Genomic DNA, 21,247 nt, shown 5'->3' on the forward strand with positions numbered 1-21,247 from the left:
CAACCTGTGTCCACCTGCATCCCTCAGTCTTGTTGGAAACCTCAGCATCTCCCAACCATGGGGAGCACAGGACATCCTTTGGAAAGATGCTCCTGTTTCTGTCATGAATACAACCCAGGATTGGAGGAGGAGGGCACAGAGACCAGGGTGGCAGCAGCAGTTTTCAAAAACAATTTATTCATTTTATTCATTCAAGAATTCTCAACCATCCCACACATTCACACATGCTCTGCAGAAGTATAGGTACCCAAGACAAATGCTCTGGTCAAACTGGCCAGTCTAGCAACAGCAAGGGCTACTCTTGGGGATGCTGCAGAGGTTTTCTCCTTAAAATATATCTGCTTGCAATGGTCTTTTACTGGCTGATGTGTAGATTGTAGATGTGGCTTCTGGATTGCAAGGGCTATGTGGCAAGCAAACAAGATGTGCTGATTGCAGACAGTCCCCAGACTGCGAGGCCTGTCATCACCTTTGGCAACTGTCCTGAAATGCAACATGTCTTCGAAGCAATGTTGTTTTCCTTAATCCGATATTTTAAATCCTGTTTATTTAAGATAGCCATCAGCAAGGGCCATGTTCCCTGTAGCGGTTGCATTTATTTCCAATGCTCATCCACCCTTTCATTCATTCCAAATAGCAGTATTACATGAGTATATTCACATAATCTCCATTTTGCAAAATCATAGGTGCGTGAAACAGCTAAGCTCATCGCAGCACCTGCCGGCTCGTTTCTCTTTCATTATCCTCATTGCACACCACTCTCTCTCTCTCTTAAGATCATCAGTAACCAACACTGTTTCCTCTCTTAAGACCACCACCACCCCTTGAAGAAGAGAAGAAGAAGAGTTTGGATTAGATCCTACCCGAAGGAGTCTCAAAGCGACTAACATTCTCCTTTCCCTTCCTCCCCCACAACAAACACTCTGTGAGGTGAGTGAGGCTGAGAGACTTCAGAGAAGTGTGACTAGTCCAAGGTCACCCAGCAGCTGCATGTGGAGGAGCGGAGACGCAAACCCGGTTCACCAGATTACGAGACTACCGCTCTTAACCACTACACCACACTGGCTCTCAGTGAGATTCTTAAGGAAGAAAGAGAACCAGTGTGGAGTGGAGGTGGCGGTGAATGTGGGGTGTGTTAGGTGGTAGCAGCACCTATTTTGTTTAATTCAAACTAATCCATTCTTCCTGCCCACTACTAACTCTACCGCTGCCCATTGACAGGCGACTCTCAAGAGATCACCTCCTAGATAATGCAGCTCTCTCTCAATGGGGGGAAAAACCTTGTCCATTCTTACTCTAGGGCACAGAGTTTATCAGTGTTCAAGTGCCATACCTTAAAAAGGGACCCCTGACCATTAGGTCCAGTCGTGACCGACTCTGGGGTTGTGGAGCTCATCTCACTTTATTGGCCGAGAGAGCCGGCGTACAGCTTCCGGGTCATGTGGCCAGCATGACTAAGCTGCTTCTGGAGAACCAGAGCAGCACACAGAAATGCCGTTTACCTTCCCACCGGAGTGGTACCTATTTATCTACTTGCACTTTGACGTGCTTTCAAACTGCTAGGTTGGCAGGAGCTGGGACCGAGCAACGGGAGCTCACCCCGTCGTGGGGATTCGAACCGTCGGCCTTCTGATCGGCAAGTCCTAGGCTCAGTGGTTTAACCCACAGCGCCACCCACATCCCTGTGTCATACCTTAAGGCCAGTGAAAAACTATGTAAACATCCACTCTGGCTGACTAGAGATGCAAGGCTGGTCCCTCCACAAGGCCATAACCATTTTCATGCGACAACACTTTCCAAACAAAAAGGGAGCCAACAATGAGAAAGCACACAAAACATGACTTACGGAGGATTTTTATTTACAGTGACTCTTTAAAAGACTGAGAAAAACATCCATTTATGGGTGGGTGAATGATGAATTTTTTAACCTTAGGCAGCTGCTGAGACTCCTTTGTGTGTCCTCCTCCTCAGCAGAAAGGGAAAGCTGTGGTAGCAGCCGCCACTGCTGCTGCCTGGGGGATAAATAAATGGGAGCCTGGTACATGATATGATATGTGTAGAGAGGGCATCATCAGGTTAACAGCAGATTCTTCAAAGGGCATCAAGAGACAGGTTAGTCTGAGATGCTGTAAAGTGTACCTCTATGATTTACAGAGAGATGGGAGGCAACTTGTGGGGGCCAGCATGGATATGGTACTATCAAGGTATAAAGGCATAAAGCAGCTCCAGGGCTCTTTCACATCTTCAGTGCTTGCAAATAAAAGATTTCTGAAGAGGAAAAAGCAGAGGGAAGAAAGGCATTCAGATATATTAACAGATATTCCAAAACAGTATGTAAGGCAAATGGGGAAACATGGGTGCTTGATCAGAATCACAGCTACTGAATTTCAGCAAATCAGTCAGTAAGTTCACCCCAGGCTGTCGAAGCCCCTTGGACCCAACAGGATGGAAGAGTCTATCAGATCTCTGCCTGGCCACTTGTGAAATGGTTGTGCAGGACACCTTGCAAATGGGATGCTTCTGTAGGCAATGCCTGGTGGAACTTCAGAAAAGTCAAGAGGTTCCCAGGAGCTGCTTTAGAGGATAGAGCTTCTGTGTTTTGCTTCTGCTGCTGCTAGTATTTCATAGCACCTGGAAACACGCAAATTTAGTAGACCATAAATTATGCAGCACTATATTATGGTTCATAAAGGTAAAGGGTAAAATTAGGTCCAGGCGTGGCCGACTCTGGGGTTGCAGTGCTCATCTCACTTTACTGGCTGAGGGAGCCAGCATACAGCTTCCGGGTCATGTGGCCAGCATGACTAAGCCGCTTCTGGCAAACCAGAGCAGCGCACGGAAACACCGTTTACCTTCCCACCGGAGCGGTACCTATTTATCTACTTGCACTTTGATGTGCTTTCGAACTGCTAGGTTGGCAGGAGCAGGGACTGAGCAACGGGAGCTCACCCCGTCGCGGGGATTCAAACCGCCAACCTTCTGATCAGCAAGTCCTAGGCTCTGTCCTAGACCCACAGTCCTAGACCCACAGCGCCACCCACGTCCCATATTATAGTTCATAATAATGAGTAATTATAGTTCTTAATATATAGCACGTGAACAAGTGTCTGCACTCCACCCTCCTCCTTTACAGCCATGAGGATAAGGTAGGAAGCATCAGCTTTCATTTTTGATGGATTACAGCTTAACACTATGTTGAGAGTGGGAACTGTGGTTAGTTTTAACAATGATTTGCTGAAACAAGCCAACTTCAAGCCATCGTTTACGATCCTGGCATGTTTGGATAAACCATTGTTAAAGCTAACTACAGTTCTTTGTTCTGGCGTAATGACAATGCAGTTGGGTGAAAGTGGAAGCAAATGCTTTTGCCATCATAAAATTATATAATTTTAGAATTGGAAGGGACCTTGGAGATCATCTAATGCAACTCTTCGTTCAGTGCAGAAGTCTGTAATTTTAAGCCAGCCTTCCAAACAGATGGCCATCTCACCTCTCCTTAAAACCCTGCAATGAAGGCAGCCCATTCACCCCGTTACATGATTCAACCGCATTTTCAATTAGGAGTTTTATCCTCATGTTAGCCAAAATCTGTTTCCTTGCAATTGCCACCCATTGGTTCTGGTCCAACAGAGAACAAGTTTGCTCCATCTTCTACCTGACAGACTATGAACACGTCTTAATCAGTCCTTCTTTGCACTAACTGTATTCAGTTCTTTCAACCACCTCTCATAGGACCTACTGTAATTTGCTCTACGCGGGGCTGCCCTTGAAGCTGTCCCAGAAACTCCAGCGGGTGCAGAATGCGGGTGCAGAATGCTGCTCCCTGCCATGGGAGCATATTCACCCAGTGATTTTCCAGGTGCACTAGCTCCCGGTGGAGTACAGGGTCAGGTTCAAGGTGCTGGTTTTGACCTTTAAAGCCCTTCACGGCCTAGGACCCTCGTACCTACGGGACTGCCTCTCCCGGTATGCCCCACGGAGAGCCTCAAGGTCCATAAATAGCAACACCCTAGTGGTCCCAGAGTTAGATTAGCTTCAACCAGAGCCAGGGCCTTTTCAACACTGGCTCCGGCCTGGTGGAACGCTCTGCCTCATGAGACCAGGGCCCTGCAGGATCTGATTTCCTTCCGCAGGGCCTGTAAGACAGAGTTGTTCTGCCTGGCCTTTGGCTTGGAGCCAATTTGATTCCCTCCCCCTCTTTCTTTTTCCTTTCTCCTCCTGTGATGAGGCTGCATTTTAATGTTTCAATATTTTAATGTTGTATTTTAATCTTGTTTTTAAGTTGTATTCATTCAACTTGTTTTTATTATTGCTTGTTAGCCGTCCTGAGCCTGGCCTTGGCTGGGGAGGGCGGGGTATAAATAAAAATTATTGTTGTTGTTGTTGTTGTTATTATTATTATTATTATCATCATCATTATTATTACCACTTACAAATGTGAAGGAAAGAGCACGTGAGGATTTGTGTAGCGCTCAACAACAGTTTATCATGTCTGAATGAGATGCACCAGAGTGCATCTTCTGCATTTCTAGGACCAGCCAGTACTGTGGCCCAATGATTAAGGGATCTGGTCTTTGAATCGACCAAAACCTGTCTTTCTGCCTCACACTGTTAATTCTCCAAGGAATTCCTCAATCAGCTCCAGAGTCATGGAATTTCATATGTCCCTTCCTTGGGGGTGGGGGAAACCAACACAGCTTGTAAAAATTGGGCAAATTTGATTACATGGTACGATTCATTCTACTTCTACTATGGTTAGGAAATATCAAAGAACTCTGCATGGTTGGAAATCTGTCCCTTAACCTTCTGTAAATCTTGCTCACCCCCTCATCCCCAACATGCTTTCTGCAGAATTTCACAAGGTGGTTTTTGTTTTTTGTTTTTTGGCAATCTTAAGAAGTAGAAACTTGCTTTTTAAGAAAGCAATCTGAGATCTCTGGGCAGAAAAATAGACTGCTGGGAATGGAACTTGGAAAGCTGATTTTTTACTACATTATTTCCCCTTTCCTCTTAAATATGCAATGACTTTCCTCAAGCTATTTTTTATTTCCTAAGCTGTATGTTATATCACTGTCCTTTGTTCAAGAAAAGATGGGCAGCTAAGTCACTAAATCACTATATAGAAGGGAAACGATTTCTCTCAGATTTGACTGGCCTTGAATTACTGTTTCTTCATTTAAAGAAGCAAGTACATATTAGGGGCTTCCAGGCTGTTGCTATTTTAGGCTGGGTTTCAATCCCATACTGGCAAATTCAGGTTGTGCAACTGAAGCTGATTTGATGGTCTTGCACAACAAGCCCACTCCCCATCTGACTTTTTGCAATAAAGGTGGCAAAAATGCAGAGGAAAGTGTAGGATAATCCTTCCTGCATGTAATGTTCCCATTGTGTAATATCCTCCCAAACTTTATACAAACAAATCAGGATGAATGCTCAATAAACAGGTCATTTGGAAGCAATCCTAGTTTCCTTAGTGCATACAGCACAGGCCATTGTGTAAGACAACCGCAGCCTACAGTGGGCTGGACACAACAATTGGGGGAGTTGTAATGGCAATCCTGCATTTCTGGGGACGTTGTATAATATTGTTTTAAACTGATCACCTTAAATTAATTAGGAGAAATGTGCATAGCCAGGATTTTTCTTGGGGGGGGGGTCAGGCTTTTGTTAGGGGGGCAAACTTTTGTTGGGGGGCAGAACCTCAGAATTGTATTGATTTGTATTGATTGGTACTGATTGGGAGGCAGCTGCCCCGTGCCTCCCCTTGGCTACACCCATGTTGGGAGGATTTAATTTTCCTTCTTTCAGAAGACAATGATCCGCTTTTCACAAAGACTATTTTTTTCTTATTAATTAATGTCCAGGTACTGTGATTTGTATTTCAGCTGAGCCCAGGATTTGCTGATTGCTCTCTAGCCAGGAAAGAAAAAAATGTTGAATAAAAGCATCTTTAGGTGGCTCATGCAAGGCATCTTGATTCATACTACTATCCTCCCAGCCTTGGCTGGGGAGGGCGGGGTATAAATAAATCATCATCATCATTATTATTATTATTATTATTATTATTATTATTATTAAAAAAGATGCAAGTTTCTAGTGTTCCGGGACACAGCATGTGCATCCTCCCATATGGCCTCCAGCCATTTCCTGACAACTATACGTTCTTCCTGCCTATGAGCCAACAGCACATTTCGTTGAGGAAAAAATGTACAGGGATAAGCTTATGCATTCTACAAAAACTCAAAATATTGCCTAGTTTGTCTAATCCAGGGATATGGGATGGAAATTTTTCCAAAACCTGTTTTTCCCCAGTGCTTTATTTTTCCAGTAATCATCACACCCCCTGGCCACTGTTAGTTCATTAGTAACAATGAATAGATGTCAACTTCAATTTGAATATTAGGTAAGCTTGGGAATTTCAACCATTTAGCTTTGTTTACTAAATACAAGTTAAATAAACATGCTAATTACATAACTCTCTAGGTCAGGCATGTCCAACAGGTAGATCATGATCTACCAGTAGATCACTGGATGTCTTTGGTAGATCACCGGTAGATCACTGGATCCCCTTAACTTTCGGTCCCCTAAAAAAAATCCACAACTTTGATCCAAACCCCTAAAAACAGGGCTTTCCTCCCTAAAAAAGCTCAACAGCTTTGACCTGAACCCCCCCAAAAAACAGGGCTTTCCTTCCTAAAAAAAGCTCAACTTTGACCTGAACCCCGAAATCACTGCCAATTTTTAACTGTGAGTAGATCACAGTCTCTTGGGAGTTGGCCACCCCTGCTCTAGGGCATCAGAAATTTTCCTGATGCAGATTACCTTTTTAATATTTCCTGGGAAATCTGTATCACTAATCTTAACATTTCTGGTTTCAGACTGTGGTTTTCTAAATTTCCTGTTTCAAGGCACTCCAAAAATGTCTGGGCCAGGGCTCCTCTTGGAGAAAGAAATTCATTACATGCATAATCTACATTAACTTATTAAATTTAGTTTACAAATGCTCTTTCGCTTTGACTCTTTAAAAATCATGCTGAAATGTTCATTGGGGGGGGATGCATACACACGCATACATTACTCCAAAAAGGTCACCACATGCACAAGTCTGACTCAATATGAAAAGGGCAACAATATTCTTCAGCATTATTTATTACATTTGTGCCTTGCTGGTTCATCGTAGGGCTGTTCCCATATGGTTTCAGACGGAAATCACCTCAGGGCCAGACTCCCAACAGCTTTAGCAACAGAGTTTCCTCCCAGCATTCTCTGAATCTGGATTTAAAAAAACAGTTGTGCTGATTCCCTGAAAGGAAAGATCGCACAGAACATATGCTCCCTAGTCAGCCCATTCCAGGACAATTAGCTTGTTCACAGCCCCTGATGAGCAGATAAAGCTCCTTTGACAAATACCTCTTAAGTAGGAACATAGGAGTCTGCTGAATCAGGCCTGGGCACCCGTTCTTACAGTGGCTAACCAGATTCTTGTGGGAAGACCTCAGGCAGCACCCGAGTCTAGTAACACTCTCCCAACTTGTGATTCCAAGCAACTTGGCATTCAGAAACACACTGAATGTACAGTGGAAGTACAACATAGGCATTGTGGTTTGTAGGTTGACAGGGAAAGAGCTCATCCTGTACAAGAAAGAACTTGGCAAGTAACACGAGGGTGATAGCAAGAGAGACCCCTTTTCTTCTCCAGTGTCCCACATAACAGATGCTGAATTATACTCTCTCTGTTTATATTCCTCAGTCTGACTCAGATAGTTCCATCAGCAATGCAGGAGCTATTCCCCTCTCAGCTGACTTCAGGAAAACGTGGAGCTGAATTAATATGGAACAGGCACAGGAGAACCTGAGCTTTTCAGAAAATAGCCCAGCGTAATAATAATAAAAAAATGGGACTGGGTGACATTTTTGTTTTGCTGGCATACTTTCTTACTTAAAATATATGTTAGGATATATGATTTCTGTTGTTTATTTGTTTCTGTAGTGTCTTCTGCTCTTACCTGAGTGGGCATGGCAACATTTTATTAACAAAGGCTTCATTTCTCCATAAGGTTAATTAGTAATTAAAAGCATGATCTATTGTACCATAGTCAAAGGATTTGCTCCTTTTTGATCGATCTTTGAAGCAAAGAGAGGGGCCTGAAATTATTAGACATCTGTGTGTTTTGAAGTTATTTCTGCATCTTCAAAAAATGTAAACCAAACATTTTCACATACCCACACACCCCAACACCCCGGTTGAGTGTCATGATTTCAGATATTTAGTGTGAAAAATATTTGTAGCTAAATTGTTGCATCTTATATTAAACAAAGCTTATAACTGAACTAGGAATTAAAAATCTACAAATTTGCGGTGGAATTCATATTTTTGTGTATGTCATAATAACACCACACCCTTGAATAAAGCCTTTTATATTTGCCAAATTAGGCCAGTATTAGTCCTCCAGATGTTGTTGGGCCACAGGTTTGTTACACCTGCTTTAGTAGGGTGGATTGGATGCCAAAGAATGGCAGAAGCAAGACAAGAGATCTTCCACAATGCAGGTCTGAACAGTATCAAAATGTGTGGCTCAGTAACTCAAGATCCCTGTGGATTTCCTCTCAGACTTACGCTGGGAGATATCTCAAGGGTAATGACAAAGAAATCCCCAGAGATTGTAAGTACTGTGCTTCCACAGAGACACACTGAAAAAAGTGGGGGAGAGTGTCCTTAAAGGGAATACTTTTCTATTAAGTCACTCAAGATTTTCTTCTCCTGCGAAGATGGTTTGGGTTGGGTTTTTTTTTTTTTTTACTCCCTAGGCTCACAGTAATTATGTGTTATGCTCTGCTAAGCTAGAGTTCTCAAAGGCCCAAGGCGAAGCAGCCAACAAGGATTTAAACCTTTAAATTTCAGATTGCATTTGTAATTAAAACATTCTTCCTAGCAAATGCTTCATGCATAGGATGAAATTTACTCAAATTGGTATGTAAGCTTCCAAGCAATAATCCATATGAATCTCTAATGAAACACTGGAGGAAACACCCCCTCTGTGCCTGAAGACGTGTACCATATAACATAAAATTCTCTCTGATCGCATAATAAAACAACGCCATGAATAACAGCTTCTAATCTAAGGCAATTCAGGGAAGATTCCCCATCCAGTTTATTCCAGTGTGCAACCCAAGTCCAATGCTAGGTGCCTCTAGACTTTCAGGATTTTACAGGAGGGATTCACACGCATACTGTAAATTTAAATGAGGTTTTCCGCGCTTAAAACGGATCATGTTGCTCTGTTGCCCTAGCACAGGGGTCGGCAAGGTTTACCTCGCCTGAGCCAGTTCACTCCAGTGAAGATCCAATGTCTGCGTAGACGCAATTTCCGGTGTCTGTGTCTGCGCAGACATGATTTTCGGCATCTGCGCATGTGCAGACGCGATTTCTGGTGCCGTGGAAGCGAGTCCCAGTGCTGTGCTGCACTGGTTTAGCACAGTGCATGGGGACTCACCGAGTGGGCGGCTTGGTTCGGGGGCAGCTCGTGGGCCGCTTGTGGCCCACGGGCCTTAGGTTGCCTACCCCTGCTCTAGCACAACAAATCCACTTTTAAAAAACAGCAATATTTTTTGCAGCTTGGGAAATGATGGGTAAAACGTATTGGCCCCAATGGCTCAGTTGTTTAATGGGATTTGCTTCAAGTAAGTTGTTGGCTTAGTCTCACAAATGCATCACTCCTGAGGACCGTTCTGTACAACCCAGGACTGATTAGGGGTTATAAATACCAGAAAGTGAGACACTTGGGAAAACAGGCAGTTACTATTTCAACTCAGGCCTCCATCACACTTGTACAACGACACACTGGAGTTACTTCTCTGTTACAGCTACAAGGCGTGTGTGACACTGCAATCATATGGACAGGATGTGATCCTCCTGCCAAAAGGAAGAGTGCCAATTGGTTGGGGGCATGGCAAACAATTGGTCTTGCTGTTCTGGCATTTACCCAAATTGCAAATGTACGGACTATCAAGCTGGGCGGGGTGGGAGGGGGTATGACTGCCACAGTTGTATGCATGCAAACAGAGCCCCACACATCAGGGGACAGTTTATAGAAAGGTGATGGTAAGATGCAAAGGTCTGCTGTAAACTTACAGAACTCTGAACACAAGTTGGATATTTGTGGCCCAGCCAGGAAATGGTATTTGGATTCTGGGACAGCTGCTTCTCCTCTGGCTGAGGTGAAACCAAAAACCTGCTTCCAAAATTGTGGGCCAAGGAACATTTTCATGGTAGACATCCCTCTTTTCACTGAACATATGAATGTTCCGTGGCAGCTTTATTTTTTGTTTGTTTGCCACCTTGATTTGTACTCATGTCTGGAAAGATATAAATATCTTTAAAATAAATATATTCCAAATATTAATGCAGAAAGAATCACACAAGACGACAGAATAAAACAACTGGGCTTGCCCTCCCTAAATCTCAACAGACGGAGGGGGCATGATGAGAAAATGCTCTTACAAAGTGCCACACTTCAGTGTGTGTGTGTGTGTGTGTGTGTGTGTGTACTGGATCGCACATCGCATATAAAGACTCTTAGATTTCGCACAGGGAAAAGCTGCCAGCAGCAAGACCACTGCAAAATAAAATATGTAGCAGGCAGAATGAGCCATTCATGAGGCACAACTGAGGCTAATGGAACAACAATAAGGCCTCTGGGAAGTGCTAGACTATAGCATCTCATAACAGCAAATGGAACTCTCTGTGTAAGAAAAGGTTACCTATGGATCACTGCGAGTCCTTAAGGGATGGTCTTGTCAAGTTCTCCCTGCCCCACAGACAGACAGACAGCTAGGAAGCTTGAAACAGGCTTAAGAATCATAGAGTTGGAAGGGACCCCCAAGGGTTGTTTAGTCCAATGCCCTGCATGACCACAATCCAAATTCCAATAGCCTTTCTAGGCCAATGCTCAGCAGTTACAGCACATGCTTTGCATGCACACCCCTGAAGTAAAATTTGGAAGAAGCATTCTACTGGAGCAAACAGAATCCATTGTGGAGAATGCCTGTGACAATTTCTCTGGTTTGGAAATGTGCCCACAGCCCCCCCCCCCAAGTTGGCAACCCCTGCATTAAGAGATCTCAAGTACCAAGGCTGAAAAAGAGCTGACGGAGAGGCCAGGATTGTCAGCTCTGAGCATTTTCTGTTCAGAATAGACAATACCAGGCTAGATGCACCAAAGTCCTGCTGGCCCAAGGGCATGAACTTAGAAATGAACTTAGAAACAAAAGCAACAATTCCAATGATTTATTGAAGGAAGAAACATGCCCTGACCAGCACTGAAGCCTTTTGTTGTCCTGCCCGCCCACCTCAAAAACTGTCCCACAACTTGGATGTATTTAGTTTTATTATTGCTATATTATTATTTATAATAAATTTATTGCCCACCCTCACCAGCAGGTCCAAGTGCACGTTGCAACAATTTAAAATTAAAATTTAAAACTGTTAAAATAGATTACAGTTGCAGGAACATGGTGGGTCTGGAAAACACGCATCTCAGGTGTCAAAGGCCACACAAAAGGGGGAAGCTGTATCGCGAAGAAGCCCATTGCACCTCTGTGGGGTAATATGGTGCCGGCTGAAAGAAATCACCATTTAGATAGCCCAGGGCTGGATTTAGGGGCAGGCATCCCAGGCTACTGACTGGGTGCTACCCTTGGGAGACATGTGTCATGGCTATCCTCTCAACTATCCACTCAAGAGCTGAACAAATTGCCCAAACAGTGAAACTTCATTATATAGCTGGTAATCCTGGCCTCTGTGACCAGTGTTATGTTCATGTTCTTCATCATTATTCTTGGGGGAAATTACAATAAATTATAAAAACCACGTTAGTCACTGCGATCAGATCCATGTTCAGAATTGTAATGCCTTATATGACAGGGATAAATTGTGTATGCAAGTCATGTATTGAAGTTGTGAAGTGTATTGGAAATGCAATCAAAAATAAAATTTGAAGGTTGTTCCTGAAGGGACTGCTTGCTTGCATCACTCTAAGGTCTAGCGCCAGACCTGGCTGGACCTATTAATAAGTTGAGAACCTGGACTGAGTAGCTAAATAGCAATCCACCTTTTGGTGTGAGGATTCTGTCCTTAAATCCGCCGAAGAAGCAAAAATAAACTCTTGATGTTCTTAGTGGGAAATGATCTGCCCATTCTAGAAATGTGTGTAGTAGAGGAATCATCAGTGTGGTGCTTGCAGACAAACATGAGCTTGCAGAAGCATTCCCATAGCATTCCCTCCTATGCTTAAAAGATGCATTCCTTTGTACCTAATAGAACAGGTTGCAGTGTGCATATGGTGCCAACAGTTTCTTTGGTTTGCAAAGATGCCCATGGGTCCAAAAAGGTTGGCAGCCCCTGGGTAGAATATTGCTAATCATTGGGAAACACAGTGCTTCACAATGTTTATTTACAAGGCTTCTGCTAAGACATTCTGTCAGATCAAAACGGTTCTTTTCATGCTAGGGTTAGCTACTGCTTCACCCGTCTGCCGGAAAGAAACAGTTCAAGGTCACACCAAGTGAACGCAGTGAGGCTGGCCTCCAGCCAAGGCTTTGCTGGCGCTACCGCTTCTGCTCTTGTAAAGACTTGGAATCTTCCCATGGACGGGGCCCTCTGATGTTCTTCCAGTCGTCAAAGTTGGCATCTTTCAATTTCTGTAGGCATAAACAACAACAACAACAAGAAAATAAACTAATAAACTAGAAGGAAAACATTGTAAACATCCTCAGGTTCTCTTTATAAATTAAAGTGTCTCCTTTGGAACACATAACGACTAAGATTTGTAGAGGAAACCATTAAGGAAGCATCCCAAGATCAACACAAATGAAGCCACAATTCAGCGTGAGCACCGCTATTTCTCTGTAGCTAAAGAAAAACAGGGACACTCAGACTGGAGAAGCAAGATAAGTACCTGACTCTTTGCAGCACCCCTGGAGCATCTCTTACATTTTGCTGTTTCTTGCTTTTGACTTCACCCGTTCTCAACTTCTGAAGCAGGTGGAATTTGTGTGGGAAATAAGAAGCAGTGCTGCTCCTCTTGTTCCTGGAAGCTGTTTCCCCTCTGAAGTGGCTCTCAACAGCTAAGCTACCTGTTCAGTTACCTACAAAACTGGTGTGTCTGGAGGAGCAAGAGCACAGCATGTGAATGCACACAAGGGGAAGTCAATGAGGCCCAGCCGTCAAATGATTTTTTATTTTTTTTTACTGTGGCACCACCATTTCCCAACTCAAACCTAAAGACTCCCATCCCTGCTGGAGAATAAAATAAGGGGGCTGCTGGGTATTTTTTGTCAGCTGTAGTGCTGAGAATGCAAGGCTCACTGTAATTTTAGTCACTGCCTTATCACAAGGATACCATAGCCACCAACGTTGTTTTCTAAATTTTCTACCCATAACCTAACTATGTGAGGTTGCCCTAACTACATTATTCTTGCCCACTAACAATCACGGAGTTCAGATGTAGTCAAAATGGATTAGAAAATGTATTTTATCCAGCTTCGTTTTGTTATGGAGAAAAGGCAAACTAGTGATACCTACCGAAAATATATTTAGGAAGATGTTCCAAGCCCTGTTGAGCTCAAGTTAGGGGGCTTCTGACAGGCATCTGTTTGGCTACTATGAGACTAGATTGGCCTTTGACCTGGTCCAGCAGGCTTGTTTATGTTTGTAACCCAGGAGTGGATAAAGAAAGAAGGCAGGCCAAAGCAGAAAAAGAGATGCTTGTATAAAATAGGGCTGCCATACGTTTGTAAATTCCCAGACTTTTTGAAATATGGCAACCCTAGTATAAAATGGCTCCAGCTACTCCAAGTAGGCAGTAATTCCCTGACCGGCTGGCAGGAGAAGTGAAAAGAGTATTCGTTCCTCTGGGGTGGATCAATCAAATAAATTCTTTAATTTACCATATCTTATATGGAAATATTTTTCTAGCCAAGAAATAAGCAAGCTATTGTACAACTTGCCCAGTAATTACAGCAATAGTAATAATGGTGTGGGGTGCAGGAAGATGTAGATGTGGAGGGGGGGCTTTTTCACCTTCAGGGCCTCATTCCCTTTAAGGCAACCTACTGGCACCCACAGGGCAGTGGTGGGTGGGAACAAATCAATGTAAACATTATCTTTGTACAGTGAGCTAGTTTCTACACACAGAGAGACACCCTCTACTCTTCATCCAGGCCAGCAAGATGAAGGATCAGATTCCAAAGACACATTCTAGCCTGGCCAAAGCACACAAGGAAGGTGCGAAGCAAGCCTGGCGACGGTGTGTGGCTCGGAAGAGGGGTGTAACCTGTGGAGAGTCCCCAAGGGCCAGGTAGACTGGGAGGGCAGCCTTGATCTCCCAGACCTCAGGTTCCTCATCTGTGATCTCCAAAGTAGTGGGACCCAAACTACTGACAAGCATTCTCAGGTACTGAAGTAAGGTGAAACATTAAAAAAATATGTATGGTTTGGAGTGTTTAAAATCATGGGACTAACAGAGCAAGACATGGCTCTTCGTTTTGCATTCACGGTTGTAAGCTGAAATATACTGGGAGTCGAGAGTGGATTTCATGCTCTTTATTCAGCTCATAGTGGTGAGGAGGAATGGAAGTTCCCTCAGAATGTCTGCTTTATATACATTATTTACACAATGGGCCCCACATGATTGGCTAATTCCGGGATTCACCTGTAGGCCAATCAGGTTGCGGATTCACTTCCACCTGGAGCTGGATTGGGTGGCTCCTGTGGACCAATCAGACTACTGCATTCTGAATCCTATTGTTCTAGGACCAATCAGACTGCTGCCTTTTGGATCCTATTCAACTCAGTACATAACATAAGCCATCGGATATTCCAACAGAGCCACATAAAAAAAGAGCCTAGATGAACACAACTGTGGGTTTTAAATGCAGCAAATAAAATCCAAAGGAAATATGAACAGGGACCAACATACTCCACCTCCCCTTCAATCAATAAGATGTCTTTTATAGCCAATTTCTTCTGCTTAAGAAGGACCCCCATGATTCCTTTTAAGTGAGAACCTCAAACCACCTTCTGTCTGATTAAGGCATTTTATACTCCCTGAGCCAAAAGGTTTTGTTGCTCTATTACCAACTCAATTTTTCATCTTTCTGGTTTGGTTTTCTTTTTGAGAGAGAGAGAAAGAGACTAAAGAGTTGCTATTTCTTGCCTTTTGTTGCTGGGCCAGTGACTGAAAGTTTAATATCTTGTGAATGTGAATAGTTTCTCTCCAACTAACAACCTCCTATGGGGAGGCAGATTCCTTACAGGTCAGGGCTCCTACTAGTGATGCAGACATTCAACTGGTGCAATTTCTTCTGTATGTCAACTGTGCATGGATTGTGCAGAAGCTTTACAGGAGCATAGTCTGCTCTAGTCCATTATTTGGCCACTGTGTTAAATACTGTTCTACTGGGAAAGGCAGCATTGAACATCAAATGGCTTCTGGCATTCCACAGAAGATCCTAAACAGAATCTTATTAAGAAACTTCATCAGGAAGTAAGGCAGGGCAGCAAAAGTGAACAGCTGACAATTCAAGAGCCCTCTGGTAAAACATTCCATGATAAGAATAAAAAGTTCATCTATTATATATTTTGGAAAGCGGTTTGTCTCTTTGCCTGTTCTCTGTGCATTTGGACACCTCGTAAGATATTGTAACCAAATTTTGCATGATGGTTCCAAAGATCAAAGAGTAGGATTTCTCTATAGTTGCATATAATTGGACACTATTTTGAATTATTGGTTTAATATTTTGATGTTTGGGCTCTTTTGGGAAGAAAGGCAGGATAAAAAAATAGCTAATAAAGAAATAAGATGGCAGACTGAGCTTTTCAAAACTGCAAATTTTAATCAAATCATAATCAAAATTTGCACGATGGTGCTTGAAATGAAGGAGCAGTGGTTTTTGTCAGTTTTGTCTAATTGGATGCCATTTTGTATCAAGATGGTGACCCGTATCTTTCAAAACTACAGATTTTAACCACTGATTCGAAAACTGGTATCTTAGAATTCCTGAGCAATGTTATGCACTCTTTGCCAATTCTAATTTGTAATGGGAGAGGAGATAATTATTTCAACCAAAACACACACACACACACATACATACACACACACACACACACACACACACACAGAGAGAGAGAGAGAGAGAGAGAGAGAGAGAGAGAGAGAGAGAGAGAGACCAATATACTTGCATCAACGACACCTTGAAGTGTGGTCCTTTCCTTCTGGATCTGGCAATGACTCTGTTGTTACTTTTGGAAACACAAAAAGGGGAACTAGTGCATAAAGAAATGACTGTGTTCATGTTGGTAGTTACTCAGACAGAAAGAGCATGTCACTGGAAGACAGCAAACTTTTTGGTAAAGGGATGGACTGCCAAAGTCTGGCAGCTTGCCTTGCCTGAGAAGCTTACACAACATTGCAGAGCTAGCAGAGGACCTAAAGTGAAGGACAAATTTGCAGATACTTGGATGCCTTGCCTAATGTACATTGGCAAAGGTACCCCAGCATTGATCCCACCTTCAGCACATAAAGAGAGGTGTGGCTGCACATTCGTAATGCTTTAATGTGTTGCAATGGAAGTGTGAACTCAAAGAGGAAAATAGGTGACGGGACAAGAGCATCAGTACTCCAAAGTTCGTTGGAGGTTGTTAAGAGTTCATTGTTGTAACAGAGAATAAAAATACTAATCACAAAGTTTAAAGTACCTCCACGAAAAAAGGGAGCCGAGTGCTAATGTTATTGCTCTCCTGTTCTAAGCTACATGTCACTGTAATTGACAGACCACACAGCTGGGGAGGGGACGAGGATACGGTGTTTTTTATACAGTGGTACCTTGGGTTACATACGCTTCAGGTTACATACGTTTCAGGTTACACACTCCGCTAACCCAGAAATAGTACCTCGGGTTAAGAACGTTAATAATAATAATAATAATAATAATTTATTATTTATACCCCACCCATCTGGCTGGGCTTCCCCAGCCACTCTGGGCGGCTTCCAAAAAAATATTAAAATACTATAATACATCAAACATTAAAAGCTTTCCTGAAGCATCCTTTGCTTCAGGATGAGAACAGAAATCATGCTCTGGCAGCGCAGTGGCAGCAGGAGGCCCCATTAGCTAAAGTGGTGCTTCAGGTTAAGAACAGTTTCAGGTTAAGTACGGACCTCTGGAACAAATTAAGTACTTAACCTGAGGTACCACTGTATATATATTTCACACTAACAGTGAAAAATATTTACCCTTGTCCTTTTCTTCACCAACAGACTGCTAAAGTTCATTCTCTCGTGCTCATACAGGGCTTATTGACACTTCCCTTTTGCTCTGCTCTTCCCAGGCATAGGTTCCCACTTTAAAGCTCCATGTCCGAGTGTTGGGGTTTTTATGCTCCGGTGCTTTCCCTGCAAAACCCCGCTCTTTAGCACTCAGTCAGAGCAAACATTGATTCGCGTTTTCTACTGACTGCTGTTTGCTCCGATTTAGCTTTGCAGTGAGGGTTTTCACAGGGAAAGCTGCAGAGACAAAAAAAAGGGCACTCGGACACAGAATTTTAAAGTGCGGATGGTGCCTGGAAAGAGTGGAGGAAAAGTACCGTAAGTGTGGATAAACCCTCTTGCACACCCAGGAGGCAAAACAGTTGAGTAGTTATGTAAGAGAGATTTTCAACTCTGCCAGAAGAGTGGGTAGCTTCTTGTTTTCTTTATCAACAGTGTTGAGTTATCACTTCCCATGCCTCATGCCACTGCTCCTAGTCAGCCAGGATCACCATCCTTCTAATCTTCCTTTGCTCCTTAGCTCCTGGAGGGGGAGAAGTGGCTGATGGGCTGAGAAAGGGTGCAGGAGGCTTCTTGGGATCTGGCCTTCCAGCGCACTTGGGAAGGCTGTGGGGTTTGGAGCAGAAACTGGTGTGCCGTAGTTAAAATGCATATGTATTCAAAGTGCTTGGCTTATGAAGAACTCTGCATGGCGTACCTTACACACACAGGTTTATGCTAGCATTCTATTGGAGCTAATGGGGTACCATGTACAGATTTTTTAAAAAGTGATTTTCGTTTCATGACACAAATATTGGGAGTTTACATCCTAGTTATGCTCAGGAACTTGAGTGTGTTTGAACCCTTTTTTTTAAGCTACATTGCAGAATCCAAATTAAGAACTGAGGTCAAAGCATTCATGTTTTGGGTCGGTGTTTACTTTTTTAAAAAAGATCTATTAAAGGTGAGATGTAAGTGGATTTAGTCTGTATGTATTGGAGGGTAGGGGTTGCTGTGGAATTTACGCCTTTCAATTTTTGTCTGTAGCCAAATTTTTGTCATATACCCTTTGTATGCTATAATATATTAGCAAACTGTGAATAAACCATTCACACTGGGGAGAGAGAGAAAGTGGCTCCTGACCCTGCCTTCACCCCATGGTTCAGGCTCTCACCTATTCACAATGCTGTGGTTGGAATTCATTATCTCCTGCAGTACCTGCAGTTAAACTATTTCATTAATAAGAAACGGCACAAGTTTAAAAATAAAGAAGACATTGAGAGAGAAGGCACTGGTTATAGATGTGTTGTGACTTTGCTGGTTTGGGAGCAGCAGTGAGGGGATCCGGCAGGAAAAAGAGGGCACTTGCCTGGGGACAGAGCTGCTTGCCTCCCTTGGGTGTTCAGAAGGTGGGGGGCCCAGAGAGCTGCAAGGAGAAGCTGCCACTTAATCAGAAGACAGAAAAAGTGACAAAAATAAAATTGCAGCCAAAGACAGGAGACAGGTTCTTCTTTTCTCCCCCGCCTCTTGAACAGCAATCAATCAAGCCAAGCAAGTTGCTCTGAGCAACAGGGCAAAGGATAGGGAAAGACGTGTGCAAAGTGGCGATAGATTTGTCTTCCCTAAATGTCAGTGCACACCCAAAACACACACCTCTTTCAGAAGTCAGAAGGGTGGCACTAAGGCTGTCTCCACTTGAGAAGAATGCACTGCTCTTCTTTTTAAGAAGGTCAGCAAAATTATGACATGGGAAAAGTTGACAGAACTGGGGGTGGGGAGAAAGTATGGCCGTGTGTCACATGGATACCTCACGCAAAGCGAATGTACAAATCATGGCTCTTGAACATTAAAACACTAGTGTAGCAATACCCTCAGTCTACTCATTCAGCGGGACGCGGGTGGCACTGTGGGTTAAACCACGGAGCCTAGGACTTGCTGATCAGAAGGTCGGCAGTTCGAATCCCCGCAACGGGGTGAGCTCCCGTTGTTCGGTCCCTGCTCCTGCCAACAGTTCGAAAGAACTTAGTGCCATTATTATTATGTATTTAACGGGGACGCGGGTGGCGCTGTGGGTTAAACCACTGAGCCTAGGACTTGCCGATCAGAAGGTTGGCGGTTCAAATCCCCGCAACGGGGATGAGCTCCCGTTGTTCGGTCCCTGCTCCTGCCAACAGTTCGAAAGCACGTCAAAGTGCAAAGTAGATAAATAGGTACCGCTCCGGCGGGAAGGTAAACTGCATTTCTGTGAGCTACTCTGGTTCGCCAGAAGTTGCTTAGTCATGCTGGCCACATGACCCGGAAGCCGGCTCCCTCGGCCAGTAAAGCGAGATGATCACGCAACCCCAGAGTCGTCCGTGACTGGACCTAACGGTCAGGGGTCCCTTTATCTTTACCTTTACTCATTCAGCAGAAAGAGGTGATAAAGTCTGGACAGAAGGCTTCATGCGGTGGAATATCATTTTTAGAATGCTTCCACACATAAAAGAAAAGAAAGCCAGAAGAAATGACATTGGAGAATTTGTGGAGATACAAGGTAGGGGCTAGAATCTGCTGTGCGGATTGTATTTCTCTTTTCTGTCAGTAATATCCACTGCAAGCAACCTAAAATGATGCAGCCTATTTCACCAAGGCTTTACCACCTCTTTTATTTGCATGTGTAGTTTCAGCTTGAAGTCTAGAGTTTACAGAATGTCTGTGTAGACAACTTAGCCTGCTTGCACACTATACCTTTAGAGCATATTCAAAGCACATTCCCTCCCTCAAAGAATTATGGGCACTGTAGTTTGTTAAAGGGTTGCTGGGAACTGTAACTCTGTGAGGGGGTAAACTAGAGTTCTTGGGAGGGGAAAATGAGCTTCAAATGTGCTTTGAAGGTATAGCATGTGCAGCCTATGGCTATCCCATATATAGCTTGAAATCTTCAGTTCCTTCGGCTCAGTTACTCTAGTATGAGGTATGAAAGGCCTCTCTCTCCTTGCCTCAGTTCCCATTCCCCAAGTGTGATGCCATCACTTAATGGCTGAGCAAGATCAGCTCCTCCCTTCTAGCATGAAGCTAACCCATCCAGTGTGTACCAGTTGCTTGACAAAAACACCTAATTGTGTGTGGGCCCTGAACACCTTTTTCACCCCTCAGAAGTGCACGTATCTTCGGGGGGAACGGGGAGAGTGAATGAAGTCACCTAAACTGAGTTTTCCACTGATCACATGCTGTGTGGTCTTGAGTTACACTACATGTCAACGGGGAACTGGAGTAGAGGGGGACAAGTACACACTTTCAGTACAAGAATTAGGGTGTCTTCAACAAGTTTGATTAAGGTGCATATAGGAAGGAGGGATGACTTAATCCTTGATTGATTGATTGATTGATTGATTGATGTAAGGTGGAGAAGACTGGATGCATCAATACTTTTGAGAAAACATGCATGCTGTAACAGTCAGAGATAAGATGAGAGACTCAGGCAAGGTCGGCTACTTCCCCTGTGATCCACCAATGCTTGTGCTTGGAAGAAAAATGTGGGTGTTCCTTTGCTCCCTCTCCCAATTTTCCATGATATTGCAGGGTCTGTATTTGCTACTTCCCAGCTGGCTTTTCTCCATGCAGATGAGTGTAAGGAAGCAGTCTCTGCAGGACAGAAAGACAATATAACCTCCTGCAAGCACCATGAATTGGAATAGACAGAGATATGCAACGACTTGACAGTATATGCGACAGAACTGTCACTTTTGGGAAAGGCCTGTGCAAGCTTCCAGGTCAGGTGAGTATCTAGCAGAGGCAAGGCTCAAGCGCCAAGCACACTTGAGATCCAGCTGGTTCCCTCAAGCTCCATCCCAAAGAGGGTTAGCTTAAATGTTCAAGACAAGCAAAGGATTGTTAGGTGGAAGGAGGAGAAAACAACCTCTGCTCAGCTAGACCCTGGGCTATTTTGCACTTTGCAAATG

At 43.7% G+C, this 21,247-nt stretch overlaps 1 protein-coding gene and 1 long non-coding RNA gene across 3 annotated transcripts in view; both read right to left on the reverse strand.

The window, feature by feature from the left end:
• Positions 1–1,838: 1,838 nt before the first annotated feature.
• On the reverse strand, positions 1,839–8,185 carry LOC310759914. Its single transcript, XR_014546635.1, has 2 exons — positions 7,155–8,185; positions 1,839–2,268 (listed from the first exon to the last, which is right to left on the reverse strand). It is a non-coding gene; the product is annotated as an uncharacterized lncRNA (long non-coding RNA).
• A 3,087-nt stretch (positions 8,186–11,272) lies between these two features.
• Positions 11,273–21,247, reverse strand: part of COX16 (cytochrome c oxidase assembly factor COX16) — a 44,417-nt gene continuing 34,442 nt past the window's right edge. The window contains exon 4 of one of the 2 annotated variants that reach the window (XM_083607526.1): positions 11,273–12,699. In XM_083607526.1, coding sequence (XP_083463652.1) covers positions 12,607–12,699 — 93 coding nt within the window. In that variant the 3' untranslated portion in view covers positions 11,273–12,606. Of the gene's footprint in view, positions 12,700–12,739; positions 14,457–21,247 lie in introns of those variants that run through there. The other variant, XM_083607525.1, reaches the window with a different exon arrangement.

Source organism: Podarcis filfolensis (genome assembly GCF_964270895.1).
Source record: "Podarcis filfolensis genome assembly, chromosome: 1".
NCBI lineage: Eukaryota > Metazoa > Chordata > Lepidosauria > Squamata > Lacertidae > Podarcis > Podarcis filfolensis.